We start from the raw sequence: 24498 nt of genomic DNA, 5'->3' as shown, positions 1-24498 counted from the left end.
TTCAACATAAAAACATTTGCTGCAAGATTGAACTTTAGAAGTTCTACTCATTCAATGACCCGAGGAGGAAGATCATTCCACAACTTGGTCACAGCTGGAATAAAACTTCTAGAATACTGTGTAGTATTGAGCCTCATGCTGGAGAAGGCCTGACTATTAGAATTAACTGCTTGCCTAGTATTACAAACGGGATGGAACTGTCCAGGAAGATCTGAATGTGAAGGATGATCAGAATTATGAAAAATCTTATGCAACATGCATAACGATCTAATTGAACGATGGTGCCAGAGATTAATATGTTGATCAGGAATAAGAAATTTAATAGACTAAGTTCCTGTCCAGCAAATTGAGATGAGAATCAGCAGCTGAAGACCAAACAGGAGAACAATACACATAAGGTAGAATGAAAGAATGAAAATACTTTTTCAGAGTAGATTGATCACTGAAAATCTTAAAAGACTTACTCAATAAGCCAATTTTTTGTGCAATTGAAGAAGACACAGACCTAATGTGTTTTTCAAAAGTAAATTTGCTGTCAAGAATCACACCTAAAATTGTAAGAATCATAGAGTTGTTATTATTATTAATTGCTAAGCTACAACTCTAGTTGGAAAAGCAGAATGCTCTAACCCCAGTTCTCCAACAGGGAAAATAGCCCAGTGAGGAAAGGAAACAAGGGAAAAAAAATATTTTAAGATTATTAACATTAAAATAAATATCCTGTATAAATTATGAAAACTTTAACAAAACAAGAGGAAAAGAAATAAGATAGAATAGCGTGCCGAGTCTACCCTCAAGCAAGAGAACTCTAACCTAAGACAGTGGAAGACCATGGTATAGAGGCTATGGCACTACCCAAGACTAGAGAACAGTGGTTTAATTTTGTAGTGTCCTAGAAGAGCTGCTTACCATAGCTAGAGTCCCTTCTACCCTTACCAAAAGGAAAGTGGCCACTGAACAATTACAGTGCAGTAACCCTCTGTGTGAAGAAGAATTGTTTAGTAATCTCAGTGTTGTCAGGTGTGTGTGTGGACAGAAGAGAATATGTAAAGAATAGGCCAGATTTGTGCGTGTGTAGCAAAGGGAAAATGAACCGTAACCAGATAGAAGGATACAATTTAGTACTGTCTGGCCAGTCAAAGATCCCCATAACTCTAGCAATAGTATCTCAACAGATGGTTGGTGACCTGGCTAACCTAAGGTTAGATGAGAATGTTAAGGTGGGTCATGGGAATATCACTGTTTGAAAGATTCGAAAATGAGAAAATAAGAAGAATGGCTGATGTAGTGAAGATTACGGAGATGATAAGAGTATCACGACCGAGATGGTGTGGGCATGTGTTAAGGATGGATGGTGGGGAGGGCTTAGGAGGAACCTGTAAGGGGGAGAAGATCACGAGGGAGGCAGAGAATTACAGTAGATGGCGAGATAAGGTGAAGGATGATATGGAGAGAATAGGTTTGGTGGAAGCGGATGCCTTTAATCGAAGGCATTGGAGAGGGCGCATCAGGCAACTGACCTCTTAGTTTAGAGATAAAGGTGGGGGAAAAAGATTAACTGTAAAAATGAGAGTTTAGAGATTTCTTTAGTCACTGGTTGGGTGATGCTAGTGAGAATAATTATATGTACTGAAAAAAACTGGGTCAGAGCTAGTGGGTGGTGAATGAAATTAACCTTCCGGAATTTCTGATGTCATTTGTAATGCCACTGTCAACCATTCAGATGCAAATCTTCAGATCAGAGGTCAACCCAAACATCATCATTGCTCAGATCTTGATGTTGAGGAGCCACTGTCCTCGATCTACTAACAATCATACATTGAGTTTTGTTAGGATTCAACTTCATGTCCCATAATTTGCACCTTCCACTAATTTTTATTAGTGTAATATTAATTTTTCATGAAAAAAACCATCATGATTCAAATTATCCTCACTTTCTCTAATCTTGCACCTTAACTTGAAACTAGTGCAGTACTTTCTTCTTTTCTGACTGGTGTTTCCATAATTGATATGGGTTCAAGTTGATACGGAATTAAACTGACTTAGGGATACGGAAGGTAAAATTTTTGTACAGTAATAACGTAATAATTACTAAAAGCTCTTAGTATCATTAGTTATCACCTGGATGTGTGAATGCATTTGTGTTTTCATCATTATCGGTGATGAAACGTAAACAAACGAAAGATTTTAGTTTCAGGCAGTGTGCTTCGGAAAAAAACATTATATAAAATTGCATTCATTTCATTTCAAGTTTTAAGGAAAGAGTAAGTAAACCAACATTAGTAATAAAAAAATGATTACATAACCAATACTTGGTAAGATATCTGTTGCTGCAAAAGCTAACCTATACTCATGTGGCAATGCGCTCATTTGTTTATTATGATTGGCAGTGCTGTGTTGAAACATAAACAAAACAGTAGTTTCCATTTTAGGTGGTGTGGTTAGGATAGGCACGCTAATAAAATCAGCTTTATTTAGTTAATTTTGGATTTTAAATGATACGGCAAAACCTATCCCATAGTACTGATGTTTTTGTAATTCACCAGTCATCTTTTATAACAAATGTGACCTGAATTCATTAAAATTTGCCCCAATTTTAGGTTGTCTTATGCAGAAATATACGGTATTTACACCCATCCTGGGTGTAATTTTAAATTTTTTCAAGTTATAGCTTGAGAACCTTTTAAATGTTTTATCTATTCATAGTAATTTCATAATAGAAAAAGTACAGTATAGAGAAAAAGTACAGTATACTGTAGTACTTAGAAAGTATTCAAATGGGTAGTAAAAAGGTTTGACTAGGTAAGTTGTCATTTGTTTTGCTTTAATGGAATTATTCATGTTATGTGCATTGAAATCTGCGATTTGCCAGTTTTACAAAGCCGTGGATCGACCAAATTTTTACATAATTGGGACACTATTGTACGTCTTACCATTTAGATAGGTACAGTAGGTGGGTTGGTTATTCAAATGGTTGAAGTATTTGGTCTTGCTTTAAACTTCTGTCTGAATTTAATGGTTTGTTAGGCAATAGGCTTGTTAATATTGATAATCTTTTGAAATCTCTTCTATCACATGTAACAAAATTCTTGAACTTGAATTTAATGAGATTTCAAATCTCACATGAGCTTTTTCCTCCTTTAATGTCTATGTCCTGTATACAGAGCATGTGCCTATTTGTGTTGATATTTTTTCTTTCCAGTTACCTATTTAGAGTATGTACCTATTTCTGACAAGTTAATTAATGTTAGCGGCTATTAAAAAAAGGAACTTCTCTCTCTTTGCCGGTGGAAATTAGAACTTTTCCTTTGAAAAAACTTGAAAAGAACATAGAAGTGGATTCAGTTAATGAAACTGTTGTTTAAAACTCTGCACACCATCATTTGAATCGAAAATCTACTCTGTTTGATAGGGGATGAAAAGTTGACAAATTTACCAAATGATAAGAACATTTCATGAAACATTTAGTGCCGGTTGTCTCATTTCCATCAATTTTGGAGTCTGCTTCTTCCAGACCTTTGGGTTATAATAGTGATAAGGCTGAGCTGCCAGTTGTCTTTTTAAATTCCAGTACTGTTATCTACTGTACCGAAGTCATTTATTTTGTATGTTAGCAATCCAGAAAATACGGGCATTTTACAAAACGACATATTTATGTTGATATCGAAACGAATGATGTATAAGTATTAGTTCCTTCTTCAGGGTTATACAATCATCTGTTTTTTTTTTTTTTTGTTCCAGAAGCTTCAATAAGTTAAAAACAAGTTCTGTATGTTTCTCATCTCAAGTTTTTAGTTCTAACCCGGTTCTTCTTAGACCCCTCCACAATTTTAGCTGCAATTCCAAGGGAAGATTGGATGTTTTCAGTTGACTTTTGTATTCTTTATGTTCTGATGCACTTAGATTCATGAAAATACTTCTAGTTTAAGCTTCAAGGCAGAATCTGTCAATTCAGTTGTCCATGCTCTGTTTTCAGCGTAACTCCTCAAGTCTTCATAATAGTTATGGCTCCAGTAGTGAAGTGGTTACATAATCAAAGAGTAAGATTTTTTCTTTATCTATATGGTTGGTTGGTCCTCAACAACTGTCAAGAGGACCTTCTTTGAGACCAGAATGTTCTGTTAAGCCTCTTATTGAGGCAGAGGCTTGCAGTAAATTTCATATGTTCTTACCTGATTCCATTTGTCAGTTCTTTATTTAGGAATGACATCAGCCTGAGTTCCATTTTGGGCTCTTCTATTGAATAAGAGAATTCAGAACCTTCTTACGATCAAAATATTCCAGTGATCTAAAGTTCTGTCAGCCCACAAGTAGATGAGTATAAGGAATTATAGCCTCTCAGGAGAATAGCATCCCCAAAGTTCTTAACCTACAATACAGTCAACAGTGAATATTTTTTCATTATATGAGAGCTTGCTGAATATTTGTACAGTGATGTAGAATGGAGTAGTGAGCTTTCAAATCATGGTGGATCTTGATCTCTAGAAGCTTATTATGATTCAGTATCCTGCATAGACATAAAACAAACATGCTGAAGCCTTACTGGCCTGAAGTTTTACGTACTTACATTCAGTTCCTCTTTTATAAGCAGATTAAGATGCTCTGTTTTTCTCTACCCATATCGTTGTTTTTCTTTGACGTGCACAGAGTTGCATCTGTGCCTGTGCTAGCTACCAACAGTTGCCACATACCTTAGCTACTAGCTGATTAAAAGTTACCCCTGAACAAGTAGAGTTAGTGTTGTCAATTGTAAGTATTCAGTTATTGAGGGGAACCTGAGAGCATTATTGGTGTTAGGGAATACTGATACCGGTAATAGTCTTCTTAACTTGAATGATAAGGGCAAAAGGAAGGAGCGTTCTTGTTCCATTTTTAATCATGCCCAGGATGGGATGTATTGAACTTCTCTGGAAGTGATAATTAGAGTCGTATGTAGAAGACCCTTCATCATTAGTCAGACCCCTAGAACTCAAAGAGAGTTTTCATTGTGAACTTATCGGAAGTGAGAAGGACTGACAGGAAAATCGGGCACATTGTGTACATCGGCCTGCATAAAGATGAACCTTTGGCCATCAGAAGGGAGAATAATGTTGATGAGAAGACTGGAGAGCAGAAACTTCATGAGCACAAAAAAAAAGGAGAGGAGGCGGTATATCCTGCAACAAGAGAAGGATCTCGGTTATTTTCTGATCAAGAGTTGAGATGTAGTCCTTAAGTGAACTTTCCGCACAATCAGAAGGTCGAGGAAGCAAGTAGCAGCCATCATGGGAGGAGATAGCAAAGCACTCATCATAGACCACCCAGAGCGAGGGACTGATTTCATTGGAAAAACTGTCTCTTCGACAGTTGGGAACTATCATCCACTGACAAAGTACTGGGATCACCATCAGAAATAGCTAATGACTGAAGCAGGAAACATTATCATCATCCAATGAAAGCTCGAAGCTATACTTGAATTACTTACAGTTAAATGACCAGAACCACTTGAAATGAGGCCGTTATGCTATAAATATAGTATGAGAAGAAGTACTTGACCATAATAGTAACTGTATTGATGTTGCAAAATACTTTGACCCATGGATGTCCAAATGGTAATTTTTTTCAGTACAAAATGTGATAATTTTATCTGGTCATTACTGTGCACTTTATCATGCTTAAACCAGTACTGTACCCATAAGTCCCATTTAAGAATTATGTCAGTTATATATCTGGCTTTCAAACAAGATTGTAAAATGATATCATAAATATGTAACTCAACAAAATTATGTCAAATTAACAAATAGAACTTAACCAAAAACAGGAAGAAATAGGTCTCAAATTATATGATAAGTAGGTAGAAGGTTGGCCAGGGCATCAGCCACCTATTGATATACCACTGCTAGAGAGTTATTGTGTCCTTTGACTGGCTAGACAGTACTACATTGGATCTTTCTCTCTGGTTACAGTTTATTTTTCTTTGCCTACACATACTCCAAATAGTCTGGCCTATTCTTTCCATATTCTCCTCTGTCCTCATACACCTGACATCATTGAGATTATCAAACAATTCTTTTTCGCTCAATGGATAAACTACTGCAATATAATAGTTCAGTGGCTACTTTCTCTTGGTAATGGGTATTTATGTAAATGCACTACAAGGGGAGAAAAATTAATGGATTTGGAGTGAAACAAGTATTTGTTAAACTCTACTCTTTAACTTGACCATTTTTCATCCATGCAACATTTGTTTCACAGAATATCATTAATTAGAATAGTATTTTTTATGATCTGAACCTCATGACGATGACTGAACGTTTTAAAAAATGCACCCTAGGTATATAGTAATGTGGGATTTAGAGAGATACTGAGAAGTTGTACATACATACATACATACATATACCAAAGGCACTTCCCCCAATTTTGGGGGGTAGCCAACATCAACAAGAAACAAAACAAAAAAGGGGACCTCTACTCTCTACGTTCCTCCAGACAGCAACAAAGAAGTTGTACATAACATTGCTTACAATGCTAGCTTGCAGCTTTGCTGACCCATTCTTGGGGGCATTTCAATAAGTATTAGGAGGTCTTGATAAGGATGACCTGTCATTTCACTATCTTTCAATACCACTTGGAGCCATTCTCAAGTACTGTATGTTAACCCTTTTACCCCCAGGCTCTTTGGAAATTTCCAACCCTTAATCCCCAAGGGGTTATTTTTTCCCCAGCACATTTTGCAGTATATATTTTTTAAATTGCTCTAACAGGCTTAATTTTTGTCATAGAGAGGTCAGGTTGGTCTCATTCTCTTGGAAAATGCCTGAATTTTCTCAAAAAACTATTAAGAATATGAAAAAAAAATTTTTTTATAGGATAATTTTGCAAGGACATACTGGTACGTCCATGGGGGTAAAGGGATGAGTTTTGTGAAACGTACCAGTACGTCCTTTGGGGGTAAAAGGGTTAATAGAATAATTTATACATTGTGTAGACAGGCCCTTTGTGTCAATATGTGAAGGAGGAGATGATGAATTTTCTAAAGAATTCTGAACTCTTTGTTGTGGTGTTTCAAGTTGATTGGGAAACTATGATTTTATATTCAAATGTTTCATTTGGTGTGAACTGCTGGCATTTGTGCAAGTTAATTTGTAGTTACCTAATCGAATAACTTGGTTCTTATTATGGAGCTTGACATTTACGAAGAAATATTGAATAACAAGTTGGGTTTTGTGCTTCCAGACTAAACCATATTTACAAAAATGGTGAAGGCCAGGTACCAAATATATTGCCAAGTTAACTTTATTGTCCCTATCCACTTTGTCTGTTGTTCGTCAGAAGGAGGGTGCTGTTTTTGTGACAAGCCAGACTATCATCCTTGGCTGGATAGAGGATCACCAAGTTAGGTGATCAGGTCATTGGGGATTATATAGCGCTGGTCTCAATGCCTCTCCTCTGGCATAAAATTTATAATCCAGTCCAATCCAGTCATTGGGGATATGGAGAGAGTCCTTTTTACCTGGTTCTGAGATTTGAATATATGGCAATCCAATTCATTTACCAGGACGATGATAAGGAAGACCTTTTTTCTGTACTATCCTGATCTCGGAAAGTTGTGAGTCCATATTATGATGTGACATTTGTCAAAGCCATGACTGGTGATAGGCCTTTAAAAAGTACATATCTAAGGTTTTTATAAACTGTGTAAAGTTGTATAGGTCTTGAAACAATTATTTTATTGGTGGTCAGGCAGTCTTAGGAATTAGATGTCTTAAGAAAACGTTTGTCCCCTTAAAGAAGAGAGACTGTACAGTATCTTGATCCAAGGTTTCTAAAGAACAACACCTGAGCACTGCTTTTTATTGTAGAAGATTTCAAGTATGTGCTGCTTTTATTTTAACATTCATTGGACCTGTGAGTCAAGACATTTTTATTGTTCAAAACCTACTGTTAAACTTCTTGAGGTCTTAACTAAATTGTGGTAGAGTTTTGGAGAAATTCCAGCTTTAAGAATGTTTTTGTGTTCATTACTTAGGCTTGGCATAAAATTCAACCTTCCATATCAACCACAATCTGGAGCAATATACTGTATGTATGGCTAAAAAGTTTTCCTTTTCTTAAGGGTATCCATGAAGATATTGCCAAGTTGTCACACAAGGTTGCGTATGGGTTGGTGAACAGGTGAACTAAAGAGTTGAGGGTAATTGAGCAGGAGTGTTTATTGAAATTTAAGAATTCCAAGGAAAAAGAGACAAATTACCTTGATAGATAACAAATGTCTGTAGAACATTCACACAGATCGAGGGCCCCATTATTTCTATTACCTATAACTCGAAGACAAGGTACTGAAGATAGATCAAATGATGTGCTCATCTAGGCACCACTTTTCTTTGATCTCAGCCCCCTTTAGCTCATCTCTACTCATCCTTTGAAGTGTCATGTGATGCTTTTCATCTAGATGACAATACTCTCTTAGCATTGATCCAGTTGTATACCTGAGGTTGCAGTCTCTGGAAAAGAGATTAGTTTACATTACTGCATAATGTAAATTATGGAGAATGTAGTTAAACTTATAACAAAACAAAGAGCATGATTGTTTGTAGATCTAGGACATAATATCTTCCCTACCTAGATAATTTTGTTTACTATGTGTATTTTTATTTTGCTTTGGTTTGAATATTATTTTCATGCCTGATCTTCATCAAAGAACTCTAATCTTGAATTGTTGAATAAATATTTGAAGCTATTAAATGCCTTATTCCTGATATCTACATTAGTATCTAGCACTCTTTTTCAATTAGTTCATTGTACATGGAGCTATATAAGATTTTTCATAATCTAATTTTTCTCTGAGATCTAACCAGATTATGCCATCCACCATATTTATTATTTTGTAAGTCTCGATGCTACATAGTATTCTAAAAGTTTTATTCCAGATGTGACCAAATTGTGGGATTGATCTTCGTGAATGAATACAGTAGTTGAATTTATTAAACTTCAGGTGTTTAAACTTGGTGAAAATAATTAACATATATCTTTTATATTAGTGTTTATTTATTTCTTAATTTGCTTTAGTGTCTTATATTCTTGTTTTCCATTTTGTTCTTCACCTCTCCATTTCTTTTTTTTGCACTGAGCTACTTTCCCTTTTAGACCCTTTGTAGCATTACTTTGCAGATATTGTATATTTTTTTGTGTGTTATGTGGAAAAAGGGAGGTATTATATTGTAGTTTGTCTGAACATGTCGGTGATATAAGGTTATGGTGTAAGGTACGCCTATTAAGAAGTTAACCCTATTTATGTAAAAGAAGGGTCATTTGTTTTATGATATTTCTCTTTGTGATTTGCTTCTGATGGAATGCGAAGTAGTTTCATTCACAGGGACAACTGTATACAGTACAATATAATAAATACTGTACTTTTCTTGTATTTGTGATATCTTATGGTTGAAAACCTATTGATTTAGCTTATGACTATAAGCTGTCTTGTGTTACTTGACTTATTTAGTGTTTGTAAAGACATTTAGTGAAGTAGTGAGTAAGAAGCATTCATATGAGAAGGTAGTGATATTATTATTAAAAATATTTGAACAACATGAAATTCCTTGAATGTGAATGGTCAGCCAATTCCTGACTAATTGCAATGCAAGATTTGATACACTAGTGGAATACATAGGAAGTTTGCATGAAAAATAATTTTGTTTTTAAATTGTATGCTGCCAAATATTGTATAACTCAAGGAATTGATATGGTGATACTTTGATTAGCAGGTGTATTCTGGATTGAGATAATTTCTGACTTTACTGTAATGATTTCTGTTACCTAACGATAATATCTTCACAGAAAATGCGTAGTTTGTAAATATTATTTTTGGAATGAGAGGTTAATCTGGTACTAATACTTATATCAAACATTATCTTTGAAGTGATTGGAACATTAGTATTGTGCATATAAACATCACTGGATTCATATTATATAAAGAAGCGTATTGCTTATTTTATCTTGTTTACTCATTGTTGAAGGTCAGTAATTATCAGTGACATAACCTGTGACTTAGTAACAACTGAGAACTGCCAAAGTCTCATTTCAATAGGATTATTAATGTTAGCTTTGTAATTTATTATAGATATTCAGAATGTTCCAATCCAGAATTTTGCTTAATTCAAGAATAAAATAAATTAATAAAGTTCAGTGTTGCTAGATATTTTTTAGCATAAGTTGTGAATCCTTAGTGGAATTATTGTACTACAGGACATGGTAGTTTGATCATTAGTCTTTAGTCTTATTTGATAAGCAAACCCATTATTTAAACAAGTGGCTGTTGACTTTCTGAAGTGGACTTTGGTGGGGGTGATAGACTCGGTATTATCACTGCTGATAAGCTTGTCTTATGTAATTGTTAACATCTTAGTGAACAGTTTATTCAAGTTTTGGCTGGGGAACCAGACAGCCATCACAAAGCAGTGAAAATAGTGAATATTTTTGTCAGTTAAGTATGTTACATATATTACATTTTTTTTGTGTGTTTGTAATTTTCATAAACATTCATTACAGTACTCTTATGCAATTTATTTATTTTATGGTTTATATGATACAGTATATATGCTTTAAGTGACTGAAGTATTTATCCTTCTAGGTTGTTCCCTAGCTTGTGGTTAAACCCAGAAAATATATTTTAGTTAGTTTATGGAAGATTAAAAGGCCATTTAATATAGTGTTGATATGAAAATTAAGAAATTTGAGAATTTTGATTGAATAACATATTTAAAGTATGTCTTAATTATAGTAAAGTCTCTAGGAAATACAGTATATTTGATGATCAAAAGTGAATGTTTGAAGTACTATATATCTCAATTTAAGTATATGTTCTTGAAATACCTTTTGTAAGCAGAAGTGAAAACGTATATTACAGTTCATACCACTGTTTGTTTTTATGCTTGGCAAAAGTTCAAATGAAATGGTTTGTAACATTTCCATGCCATTAGTATTTTATAGTGAGTTATTGTTGCCCTTTATTTCATATTGGTTAGAAATTTAAGAAATTGCAGCTTAACCAGCACAATGTACTTGGTTTTGTAAACAACTTTTTCTTCAGTTTGCTTGTTATTTATGTTATGAAGTTACTGAAGGTGATTAGATGACATTTTTTTTTGTTAACGTAGGTATTTTATGAAGTACTGTATAGCATTTTAAAGGTGCATAAATAGGATGTTTGTGACTGGGCTAGACAAGTTGGATTCGGATGCACAATCTGGAGAATATTTTCACTGACTACTGTATATGAGACTCAAAAGTACAGTATAAAGCTTTCAGCCTTGAAATCCTTTGTAAAAGCTTGCCAGTACCTTTATGTAGAAACCTTTATTATAAAAAGAGCGCTCACAACCACTCAGCTCTTGTGAATAAGCCATTATTTACAACATTTTCATTATTTACTTTCACAGGAAAAATTGAATTACCATATGCAGAAGTAAAAACAAAACAAAATAGATTAAAGATGTATTCCAATCTAAAATCATAATGTAAACACCTGAGGTGCTGTTACAAAGGCTAAGTCTTGAAAACCTGAACCTGATCTACAGGTTAGCTGTCAGTGTCTGATGTTTGAGGACTGGTCAGTTATAAGGAGTCTTCCAGACTCTATCCTCTTTGAGAAAGGTAGTCATATAACTTTTATTCTGTTATCCTCAACTTTTAAGGCAAGATGGACCATCTGGTAGTTCTGCTGACCTGATTCAGAAAACTGAACTTTATTTCATGCTTCTTGCCAAATCATTGATGACATTCAAGTTTCTCTAAATGACAAACTGTTACCTAATAAAGGTTCTTGGGTTGTTTTCCATGCTTTTAAAGTAAATAGGAAGGCCCACATATCAGCAATAGTTCCTGGGGATAAGATTCATGATTTTTTGAGCAACTCGAAGATTTTTTCAGATCATAATAATAATAATTATTATTGTTATTGTTGTTATTTTTATTATTATTATTATCATCATCATCATCATCATCATCTCATCATCATCATCATTATTGTTATTATTTATCATTATTACTAGCTAAGATACAACCCTAGTTAGAAAAGCAGAATGCTACAAGCTCTAGCGCTCTTATTGGGAAAGTAGCCCAGTGAGGAAAGGAATTATATTAGCTGCAATATCGAGATGGAGAACCAACTTTGCTAGATAAGCAGGTTTGACAAAGAGTTTATTATCAAAGGCTTTATCTAAGTATAACATAGTTACATATTCTGTTCTTGGAATCTGTCCATAATGGCCCTTGGAGGGTTTTGAATTTCCAATAACACTCAATGCAGTGCAATTCAGAAGTAATTGCATAGATAGAACATAATGGATGTGATGATTCTAAGATTGAACCTTTAAAAATGGTATTCTGGATAACAGCTCAGGTTGTCTTTTTAGATTTCTTGTATGCATTTGTCAGTAAATGTATTCTACAGATCATGTATCTGGTTCTAAGTTGTTTTTCCTTCCTTATTAAATAACTGGATTAAACTCCATAGAAACATTTTATACTTTATTTTGGCGTACAAATCAAGCCATGTAGAAATTTGTGGGGTACGTAAGGTTATTTTTTACTTTATAGATTTAAGTAAAACTGCTTGATATGCTCCTCTCTTGTAGTCGGCACTTGGGGTAACAGGTACGCATAATTGAAATAGGCAGAATTTTTATTATAAAACTCATTATTTTGATTATTTCCTGCCAGTCACATGCAGTGTTTTAAAAGTCTTCTACAGCTTTAAATAGGAGTGATTCACATAGAAAAAGAATTCTAGCAGGTTCTGTTGTCTTCCTGATAAAGGGCAATCTGACACTAGCTAGGTGCTGGAGTGAAGGGTTATAGGGGAAAGATAGAGAAAACTTTCTTTTGGGGGGTGTGGTTAAGAGGTTGCGTCCATGCTTCGTGATTGTTATCGCTGTGACTAGCAGGTAAGTATCAAAATAATATAATGTATACTGTAATTAATTTTATTTTAACTTTAGTAGGTATGGTAGCTGTTATATTGGATATTGATATAATTTTGAATGTATTTTTTACATATTTCCTTTCACTGTATGCATGTACTGTATTACACTGACGTAAAAAAAAAATATATTTTTTTTATGGTTTTTTATTTTTTTTCAGAATTTTTAAAAATTCTGCTTGAACTTTATGAATTATTTTTTAATATTTACTATCCTAATCCACTCATTAATTAGCACATAAGGAATAGGTTATTTATGTAGCTTACATGTTCCTCTCACAGAAGAAAGCTGTAACTAAGTCATCATCCACCAACATGAAGCGATCTCATCAGCGGGCATTTCCTAGCGAGGCTCTTCGTTTAGGGGTATGGGTTTTGTGTTCATTAATTGTCCATATCACCTTTTGAATGCTAACTGTCACTTTTTAAACTTGGTGATGGAGAGTAAAGGGACATTCTTGTGTAAATTTCTGTTTGTCCTTTTTTTGGGTTTGGCTGTAGCCTGGGATATAATCAGTGACTTGTGTATGTCCTATGAATGGTATTGAGTGTGTTGACCTAGTTAAATTTTCATTAATTCAGAACTCCCAAGTGCATGTGTCCTTGGTTTTGCATAACTTTTAAAGACTGCTTAAATGAAGTCTACAAAGAGTGTTGTTCTTGTAGCTCAGTAGTATGATTGATATAGAAATAAGGAATACCGGACTAAAGACTTTATGGAAAGTTGCTTGGGTAGTAATATTTTGCACTTGCAATCGTATTATTTAATAGAATAAAACTTTATGGCTTTTTTAAAGCACTTAAGCCCATTATTTTCAGTTAACTTCATTATTTTGTATGGTATATGTTGGGATTTGTCATCAGATAATTGCTCATCATGAAACCATGTACTGTAATACATGAAGTTGTTTTAAATTTGTAAAGAGTTTAAGGGTAAAACAGGTAAGCAATAGAAGGTGTTATTCCATATTTGCTTTAGACGAAGGTGGAGATTTTTCTAGTAGGTATTTGTATCATTTACCAAATTTGTTGGAAATATTTTCATGGTTTTTATTGTTTGGTTTTCTAGTTTTGACATATATTACTTACTCGGTAGTATACTTTTTAGTTGGGCTCTTCATACGTACAGTATGTGTTCAACATTACACTGATATATTCACAGTTTACTTATTTTTTTGAAAACACGGGATCAAGATATATTTATAGTGAAATTTACAAATTCTTGTAACCCTTATAATTGTCCCATTTTCACCTGACAGTGAAAAGTATTTATTTCTATGAATTTCCCCTTATGTTTATATTGCTGCTTCTCACTCCAAAAAATTATCAGAAGTTTTCCCTTTCAAGAGATACATGCCCCCAGTAAAGTAATGAAACAATCTATCAGTAAATGGCAAGTGGCATCCTAAAAATTTTGAATTCGGCTTCTCCGCTGCAATGGTTTTGTCAAGACGTCCTTCTTTCAGATTGTGATAATTGTTATTGCATTTTAAGTTAGCTTATCTCCTCAGTTGGTTAGAATTTCTGTACACGGAAGCGCTGAAGTTATCAGAAGGACTGCTGTTTGTTTCATATAACAGCCAAGGAAAATCATTTTTATTTCAAGCGGAATTGGCGAGAGAGAATAGTTGTCATTTGCTGAGATGATAACGATACGACGTGCCAACTCTAGCTTACCAACAAGTTAGTGATGGACCCATTTGGGTTTTAACTTACGGTATTCAACTTCTTTTGTTATTCTCAGAAGGACAGTAAACCTATTCTTGTAGGTGATAAGTATTCCTTGTCTACCTGGTTGCTTGAACTAATCTAACTTCCATAGTAGGGTGTGGTGGTCTTAGTTACATATTGTTCCTTAGGTAAGGGTTTGGAATGTTCACTATGCCCTTCAGAATTGAGTTCCTCTCATAGTCTTGAATTCTTTCATTATTTTGACCCTTCTGTAGCTTAACCCTCACATTTCTGCATGCCTAGTCGCTCTGTAAGACATCTAGATAATAAAGCAGAAGGCCGAGTTAGTTATCAGATCCTTATATTCCTCCTTTCGCTAAAGTAAGCGCTAGTAAACAATATCATTTAAAAAAAATTGAGGGATGACATTTCATATCTTAGATGAGCTTCAATTTGATTGTTATTGGTCATGTATCAGTTCAGCTGGTCGATGCATCATGTGATAACTCCGGATAGAGTGGGTTTCCATTCCCTTGCAAGCTCGGCCACTAGCTGATCACAGGTTTACTTTAGTGTTATATTTTCTAAAACTCATGATTTCATTACCCTTATGAGTCTGGCTGTGACATATATGGAGTTACTTGTATTTAGTTAAGAATTTTAGTTTATAATAATAAAGAGTTTGATTTTAAGATGAAATACATCGCAATCCCTCATGAGGTGCCATTACATAGGCATCCCTATCCCTTGGGAGGTGCTATTACATATGCTCTACCTTTCAGCCACGAACCTTAACTTCTGCACAGCACGTCACTATCATGCTAGTTGTAAACTAGATCAGTGTTAGAACTTAGCGCGATGAAAATCGTACAATAAAACTAACTTATTAGGTTTCTAAAGTAAGCTTGATGTAGCTTTTCATCAAAGTATTCAGAGATAGTTGTTTCTAAACCATGCAAAATATACTTCTCAATTCCTTTATATTATTGTGAATAGCAGTTGTTAAATGGTTATCACTTTTATTAAGAATGGCTACTTGGTTTAAAGAGTCATTAAATCTCTTCGATGGAAAATTCCAGTTTCATTTAGTTCTTAAGTCTCAAGATGCTGAGACTTTATGAGACTAATCATTACCTCATCTTTTCATAGAATACAGTAAAATCCCATCTTTTAAGCCCTTCATTTCAACTAATAAATGAAAATCTTGAATGCACTGTTGGCTCTTTGTTCTAAAAATACTTTCCTTGCGGTTAATTCTTGTGTTTCAGAAGGCTTTCTTTTAACAGGGAAGGCTAGGCTCGCTTTTTAGGAGGAATGGTGACAGTACACTTCTGTTACTCACATTCAATTGATAACTATACTTAGGCACATATGCACTCACATACAGAGGTGCCCTTTAGCTTGGAAAAGTTTCCTACTAGCTGATTGGTTGCAAGTAGTTTGTGTGAATAGCATCATTGTTTTCAAATAATTACCAAGTACCTGTAATGTGAATTGAAACTTATTTACTAACCTGAATTTCTCCCTCAGATATATGTTTTGTCAGTGTATAATGTTGACAAATAAAGAGATTATAAAGTATTGTGATGGGAAGTCCAAATTTATAAACAACACATGCCAGAGTCGACAGGAGCTTGTTCATGCATGCACCCTTCATGATTTTGTAACTTTTCACATATAGTATTTTAACACATTTGGATAAATTGCACTAAGCATAAGAAAAACATGTTATAAACTTTCTTTGAATACCAGAATTTACTAAGAACATAGAAATAATAAAACTTCCTATTGGTGAAAACTTAGATAGGGATATAGAGTAGGCCTATACAATTTGTTATGATTTTGCTTAATTTTATGCCTTGGAAAATATTACAGATGTGACATACAAACGTCAGTAATGGACAACCTGTACCCTCCCCCTATTAGTCCGTTGTAATGAGGTTCAATTGTACGTTAATGTGAGGTTTAGGTGTACTTAAGTCTGTTATTGTGAGGTTCAGGTATGCTTTTGACTGTGAAACTCTCAGTGTGCTCCTTACCCCTAACCGTTAGATTGTTTTATTATTTTACTGGGGACATTTTTCTTTCGAAAGTAAAGAAAGTGGGAAAATTTCTAATAAGTTTTGTGGGGTAAACATCAATAAACTGAGCTTTGGGAGATGTAGCAATATGAACTTGAGGTAAGTATAGAAATAGAAAAAATATTAGAATTCTGTTTATTTAACTTTAGGAATTTTCTAGGTAAGTGTTTTAGTGTGCGTTTATGAGATTAAGATTTTTTTTACTGTATCCTCACGTCCACTTTTTTTCTTATTGAGGGAGCTGTTAAATATTTTGGATGTTAGACTTTTGTACCTAATTGTAATGCAACTAATGGCAGTGTATAGTGTTGCATTTGTGAGGCGTCTGGGTCCTGATGGAGTCTTGTGTCCTGCCATTTTAGTGCCAGAGAATGTCATGCCTATGCTTATCCTGCGCATGCAGTGATACTTCCTGATACGAAAGCTAATGTATACGAAAAATTCGTGTTACAAAATAAGATACGAAAATTTTTTCGCCTCTTATTATGAAAAATTCTTCATGGTGCAAAACTAGATATGTTATGAGATTTGCCCGTCCGCCAAGGATAATTTTAAAATTTGTACGCCCCAAACTATAAATTCGCCACCATCGTCCCGCTCTCCCATATGTTATCTCCCTACTCTGATTCTAGTTACTGCCATAAAACCCTGCTTTTCTATTGGTCAGCATTTATTCTATCATGCATCTATGTATCAGAGTTCCTCGACCATTTTGTTTCAGCAGCGCTGTCATTCAGATTGAATTCCTGTTGGTAATTTCACTTGTGTGATTTTAGTTTCTGTACTGTATCGTGTTGCGTTATTCAACTCGTACATTATTAGCCATGGGTCCTAAGAATGTTGCTGAAGTTCAGGGAAAGAAGAGGATGCTTTCTACGGAGATGATGTTGGAGATAATCAAGAAGTATGAGGCTGGTATTTGGTTAAGTGTGATCGCTAAGGAATAGAGCCGAAATCCGTTAACGATAGGCACCATCCTTAAGCAGAAGGAACTTATTAAAGTAGGCAGAAACACGCTTCCCTTGATACCGAAATTATTTTTTAAAGAGGTCATTAGTAGGCCAAGAGGAAGCTCATAGCGATCCGGAAAAAATAGAAAAGGGGAAGTGATGATGAAATTGATGAAATTTAGAAAGTACAAAATGTAAAGTTAAACAAAATTGAAAAATTACATAAAGACAAAAATAAAGAGATTTCATTTTAAGTTTTTTGTAGTAAAGTTAAAGTGTCATTGTTTTCTGCCATTTCTTAGTGTGTTTCATAAAGTTAAGTGATAATGTTTTCTGCCATTTGTTAATGTGTTTCGTAAAGTTAAGTATTCATGTTTTCTGCCACTTGTTAATGTTTTCTGCTGTTATTCTTCTCTACTTCCGCCACTTTCGCTTTCGGACATCGCCTCACTCGAAAGGTAAGATTCTACATTTTCATTATTTTCCATTTTATTATTGCATTGTCTCAATAATTACGGGACAGTTCTTCATTCACAGGTATTAACAATTAGGGTAGCAATTGAATGATTCAAATGTACAGTATTTGGTTGTATTTCATTGTGGTTTGTACAGTATACCTTTATTATGAAATTTAATATTGTGTTTTAGTAGGGCTTGGAACGAATTAGACGATTTACATGTAAATCGTGACTCATCATACGAAATCATGATACGAAAGCCACTCCGGAATTAATTAATTTTGTATTTAGGTGTGTAATTTATTCATGTTTCTAAGGAATCTATATCTGCTATAGTAGTGTCTGAAGTTGCACTTTCCCATGTGGTTTCAAGTATCAGCACACCTATCACTCATTCTGTAACACAGAGTAAGCATCAGTGAGTGGTTCTTCAAAATAGGCTATGGACACTGTTTCGATAGGTCACTAACAGGTTACTAAAGACTGCTCCAGTGTGTCAGATAGTGTCAGTATTTTCAGCGTTTTGGTCAATTTCAGCCACAGTAGCAAATGAGGTCCCCCTTTCTCCTATGTCTTTAACTGTCAGCGTTACTTTCTCTCATTCCCTATACTGTACTCAAGTGAATCTTGTGTGCTTATATTAACACTGTTTAACTCATTCCTCATGTTTACGGCAGCTACTGGCAAACTCCATCCCTCCCGTGAACTGAGTATCAGTGTGAGATGCCCTTGATCATTTCAAAGAAACAAATGAAATAATGCCATTGCTGATGTGTGTTCTTATTTGTAAAGTCAGTTTCTTTTTTTTTTTTTTTAAGAGAGAGAGATTTCATAGAATACTGTACAGCTTTTTTATTGACATGAAATATGTCGTTTTTTTATATTGTTATTATTTTCATATTTCAACATCTGGGAAACCCCCCAGAAGAGGGAGGAGCCACAAGTGGCTACTGAATCCCTTGCCAACCTCGAGAAAGATATGGTGAGCATCATTTAGTCTTTGTTGAGATGTATACCCTATGCCTTATGCTTTAATTTTCCCATTCATCTTTATTAATTCATATTTTGGTTTTTCTCAATAATTTCCATGACCACCTGTTTCCATTCTTAGTATTTACTACTAATAAATAATGCAAGCACCGGTATATTTTGTTTCACATTTTAAATTATGATACCTTATTGTGATTCCCAATCCATTTTTATAACTATTCATCAAACTAAGTCTAGAACTCCCTCTTTGTAGAAGGGTAATGACTTACTGGATTTGCTCTTCAACGCATGGTTTGGAGATTGATAACATTTTGAGTTCAGTTTTTTGCTCATCCTATTTAGCAAGTTAGAATTTTGAAGCTGGAATAAAAATAAAAATGTAAAATTGGTATTTTTTTTTTTAGTATTCATGAGGGGCAGACATATTTTTAGGAGTTTCTGGCTATACATTTATAATAAATCAACAGAACCAGGTTGCAAATAAACCTACAAGTGAAGTGAGGTATTTTTGGTCAAATTATAATTTGGTTAAGCTGTTGAGTCAAGTGGATTTTTCCAAATTCTATTAATTGTCAACACCATAAATATTTTTACGTCACCTCTTTATATGGTTAAATGGGAAATGAGTTCACTCTATTCTCTTCTGTTTTATATGCTGTTTTCCCTCCTTGGGAGTAACCATATGTGAACTACAGTAATACCTTGATATACGAGCTTAATACGTTCCGGGACCAAGCTCGTGTGTCAATTTGCTCGTATCTCGGATCAATTTTTCCCATATAAAAAACTAAAAAAGAATTAATCCATTCTCACCCTCTGAAAAAACACCTTAAAACAGTATATTACAGAGGAAAAACATGTTTTTAATTGTTCTAATTCATATTCTATGCTCACAAAATAACAAATACCTATATACTGGTTATGATCCTCAATGAAATGTAACATTACTAGGGAGTTCTTACCTTCGAGACAGACGGTAGCGGCTAACGGCGGTGTGCGCTGAGGAGGAGGAGGAGGAGGAGAGAGACTTGACGGCAACACGTTTGGTACGCAACACTATTGCAACACTACGTAACATAACTTTGAATTTAACTTAAATGAAATTAGCTTACTGTACACACACTTAGAAATAAATGTTAATCTTACGTTAAGCTAAACTTAATTCTAATTTTGTTTTCAGTTTCATTTTTTTACTTTTCTTTTTCTTCCGGCTTGGCTCTTTTTTCCTCGCTTTCACCATCACTCTTTGCCGGCCATTTTAAAAGGAACCTATCTAGGGATGGTTGCTTTTGTCTCCCCTTCAAAATGTTGCAAAAATGAATTATGCAAGTGTCGTCACAAAAGGCTAACGCACGACCACACGCCAACTTGTCCGGGTGCCTTTTTTCCCATAAAATTTGAAAACTCCTGCCACTTCGCTAACATGCCTTTGATTTGCGTCGTAGAAAGGCGGCCCTCGTCTTCCACCTTTTCCTCGCTGCTGAGATCTTGCAACACCTGGAGCTCGATCAATTCCTGTGTCGTGAGCTCTTCCTGATGCTCCTCGACAAGGTCGGCATTGCCAAGGACCAGGAGACATTTCATTGGCAGGTTTTTCTTGGCCAAATATTTTTTGACTGCCGGACCCAAGCACAGATTAACCCATTCTGTGAAGAAATGACGCGTATCTCAAGCCTTGGCATTAGCGCGCCACATCACTTGTGGTTTTTCTTTCAAGATCTTTTGGCTCTTGAAAGCACGTAGGTTTTCCGAGTGGTACACCAGCAGTGGCTTGACCTTACAGTCACCGCTGGCATTGGCACACAGGGCTAGAGTTAACCAGTCTCTTCTCCTCTCCTGTGATGAATGTCCTCCTGGCCATCTTCTTCCAGAAAAGGCCAGTTTCATCGCAGTTGAACACTTGTTGGTGGATGTAGCCATGTTGTGCGATAACCAAGGCAAAGGTTGAGACTGCTTCCCCATGCCTCAAAACCGAGTGTATCCCAGTCTGTTTTTTGAAATTATCTAACCAGCCACGACTGGCTTTAAAGGTTTCCGCTGGCGTCAAAGTCTCCCCTCTCCCGGCTGCTTGCTTCCCTTTCAAGTCATCGTAGATTCTGCTGGCTTTTTGACAGATGATAGTCTCAGTCATGCTATCTCCCGCCAACTGTTTCTCCTTTATCCATATTAAAAGAAGCCTCTTCATCTCGTCATGGATCTCACTGCACAGCTTAGAAAGGATGGTTACTCCTTTGGCTTGGTGCTCTTTATAGCATCCTCCTGCTTGAGGATGGTACATATTGTTGATGTACTCCTCTCATATTGGCGAGCCAGCTCAGTCACTCTGACACTATTCTCATGTTTTTTTTATTATTTCATGCTTTATCTCGATTGTCATCATACGCCTTTTCTTTTCACTAGCCTTGTTTGCACTCGCTTGCTTTGGACCCATTGCTTATTCACTTAATTCTGCGCTGATTAGTGCAAAAAAACACGTAAAAAAAAGCAAACAGTACGGCCGATGCTTGGAGATAACTTTACGCGATTGAGATCCGACAGGAAAGACCGTGCGATGCTGTCCTGGTGAGAAGCCTCTTACACACTCGGCCACCTGGCGGCCGCATAGAGAACCGCCTCGTATCTCAAATTTTTCTCGTATCTCGGGACAAAAATATGCTCGAAATTTTCCTTGTATCTCAAATTTCTTGTATGTTGGGACGCTCGTGTCTCAAGGTATTACTGTATTGTAAATATTATAGTACTGCGAGGAAGATTTTTTGGTGAAGTAGTTGCACTTATAGCTTTAGAGCATGTTCCTAAGAGGAAATATGTAAAGAAGGCTCCTAATCTAAGGCTGGCATTGTTTGGAGCTATCTTTCTGAATTCTTGATGTTGCAATTGATTGCTTGTTTATTGTGAAATTATTACAAATGCATTGTCTGCAAATTATAGTGTTATTCAGTGAGATTTCACTACAGTTTCCTTAAAAATTCATTTCTATTCACTCATTGATTGTAAATATTTTTGAATGATCATTTCTATTAGAAAGGAAACCCAGGCATTACCTGTAAGTTATTGCTTTGTGTCAGTCTATCAGATTACATAGGTCTGGCTGGCAATGAAAGAGAGGACACTCTTGCAAAAGACAGTAGTACTGTATGGGGATTTTGATAAAATTTTCTTCGTGCGCATGGATTTTATTCACCATTTAAGGTGTAACATAAGGGAAACATAAGATAGTGAACAAATGGTTAGAAATTATCAGATCAACTTTCCCTCGTAAGTATTGTATGGCACCAAGAAGTGGGAGACTGCTTTTTGCCGTCTTTAATTGTGTCACACATATCCGACCCATGAATTTTTAATGATGCTGCTACTTCAGTGGTGGTTGCTTGGTACCCTTGGCTGTGATGCACTTGTCGGTAAAATTTCGAAATTTATAGGTGTAAGCTGCCTTCTTGAGTACCAGGATTGCAATATATCTTTATTTGTTCCTCTGGATACTTTGAAAAGAAGTTATTTTCAAATCCAGAATGAATTTTTAAATTTATAGAAGCTGAAGTCAATCACCTTCACCTTTGTAATAGAACAGTTGTAGATTGTTAGAATTTCTTTAAATGTTAGTGTTATATGTATTTATAGGTATGTATAATCATGAATAATACTGTATGTATACAGTAGGTATGTATGGTCAGGAAGAATGTATTTATTGGTCTAATTAGTTTATATTAATTTAAATTTATAATCTTTTTATCTGTGATGGGGTTACATAAAAGTGTTAATGCATATGTTTAGGTGATTAATATATGATCCAGCTGCTATGACCTAGGTTGTGATGCCATTAGGATACACTTAATAAGATCGTTCTCTCTCTTACTGTCTCATGTTTTTTACCTGTGAATAAGTCAAGTCAGGTGGTCTTGATCAAGGTAAAGAAACAAGTGAAATAGAAGTTGCAGATATATGTATTCCTTATTTTTATTTTTGAATTTCGTTTCCATTTGTTGAAATTTCTTAGCATATAGTTTTCTATTATGTGAAATTTATAGATTGTTTTGCTTGATGAAGTTGTTTCTTCTTATTTCAACATTTTGGAAACCCCCCAGGAGAGGGAGGAGCCACAAGTGGCTACTGAATCCCTTGTCAACCTCGAGAAAGATATGGTGAGCATCATTTAAGTCTTTGCTGAGATGTACACCCAATACCCTGTGTTTGTAATTCTCGTTTTTTTTTTTTTTCTCCCTCTTAAAACAATTTTTTTCATGGATATTTTGTTAACTTTTAGCATTTACCACTAATGTATTATGCATGTATATTTGGTTTCATAGTTTATAGTGTGATATTGTTTTTCCCTATCCCTTTGTAAGATAATTATTCATCAGACTTTAATCTGATTCACCCTCTTTTTAGAAGGGCAGGGACTTACTGGAAGTGTTCTTCAATGCATGGTTTGGAGTTTGATTGTTTTGGAGTGCAGTCGTTTGCTCACCCTAATTAACAAGTTTGCAAGCTGGAAAGAAATTTTTTTTTTTAAAGTGATGAGTATGTTTATTTATGAGGTGTAGATGTATTTTCTGGAATTTCTCATTATAGATTTTCTATAGGTAATCAAATTCTGGTGGTAACTAAACCTAATAGTGAAATGAAGTACAGTATTATTTCAGTAAATCTTTCCTGTGGCTCACTTTGCTTGTTCGCTGAAGCTGTCTTTCTTTTCAACGACTATCATTAAAGTTTAAGATACTCCAATTACTTCTCACCCCTTTTGTTTGTTCGTACTCTCCATCTGTGGTACTCTATGGTAAACAATCTAGGTGTGGGTACGCTTCTTACTTTATTCTACAGCAACTCTTGTCTGGGAGAAAACACTATTCATTTTGTTACATCAGTGGTTCCTTTTGGAGTTTTGTATTGTGTTTTGCATTTGTTAAATAGCTCAAATGTGTACAGGTATTTTTTAACTGTTTTGAAGATTAGTTTTCTATGAATTAGATTTTAAAAGGATTCTTGAAATGTACTCAAACTTAAAAGGATATAAGACACTAGATCAGAGGAAAGTTCAGAGCAGGTTGGGCTACGACTTGGGTGTGGATGTATCATTTTTTTTTTCAAACTGGTAGTGCACAGTCTGTTATTCGGAATTAATTTTAATCTACTTACAGTGTGTATTGAAACGTTTGATCCACTCATGTATTCTAATGTGGAAAATTATAGTTCATTCCCTAGCTTAACCCTTTTACCCCCGGGCTATTTGGAAATTTCCAACCCTTAACCCCCAAGGGGTTATTTTTATCCCATCACATTTTGCAGTATACTTTTTTTAAATTGCTCTAACAGGCTTAATTTTCATCATAGAGAGGACAGGTTGGTCTCATTCTCTTGGAAAATGCCTGAATTTTCTCAAAAAATTA

At 35.0% G+C, this 24498-nt stretch overlaps 1 protein-coding gene across 5 annotated transcripts in view; it reads left to right on the top strand.

Annotated features, from left to right (window-relative positions):
- LOC137632465 (choline-phosphate cytidylyltransferase A-like) overlaps nucleotides 1-24498 on the top strand; it is a 225513-nt gene that overhangs the window by 171646 nt on the left and 29369 nt on the right. For 3 of the 5 annotated variants that reach the window (XM_068364403.1, XM_068364400.1, XM_068364401.1), the window contains one exon: nucleotides 13241-13324. The exons of the other annotated variants lie outside the window; for them this stretch is intronic. In XM_068364403.1, coding sequence (XP_068220504.1) covers nucleotides 13241-13324 — 84 coding nt within the window. The remainder of the gene's footprint in view (nucleotides 1-13240; nucleotides 13325-24498) is intronic. 5 annotated transcript variants of the gene reach the window in all.

The sequence above is a fragment of the Palaemon carinicauda genome, chromosome 41 (assembly GCF_036898095.1).
Source record: "Palaemon carinicauda isolate YSFRI2023 chromosome 41, ASM3689809v2, whole genome shotgun sequence".
Lineage (NCBI taxonomy): Eukaryota > Metazoa > Arthropoda > Malacostraca > Decapoda > Palaemonidae > Palaemon > Palaemon carinicauda.
Note: the sequence above shows the minus strand (reverse complement) of the source record. Positions and strands in the feature narration are given on the sequence as shown.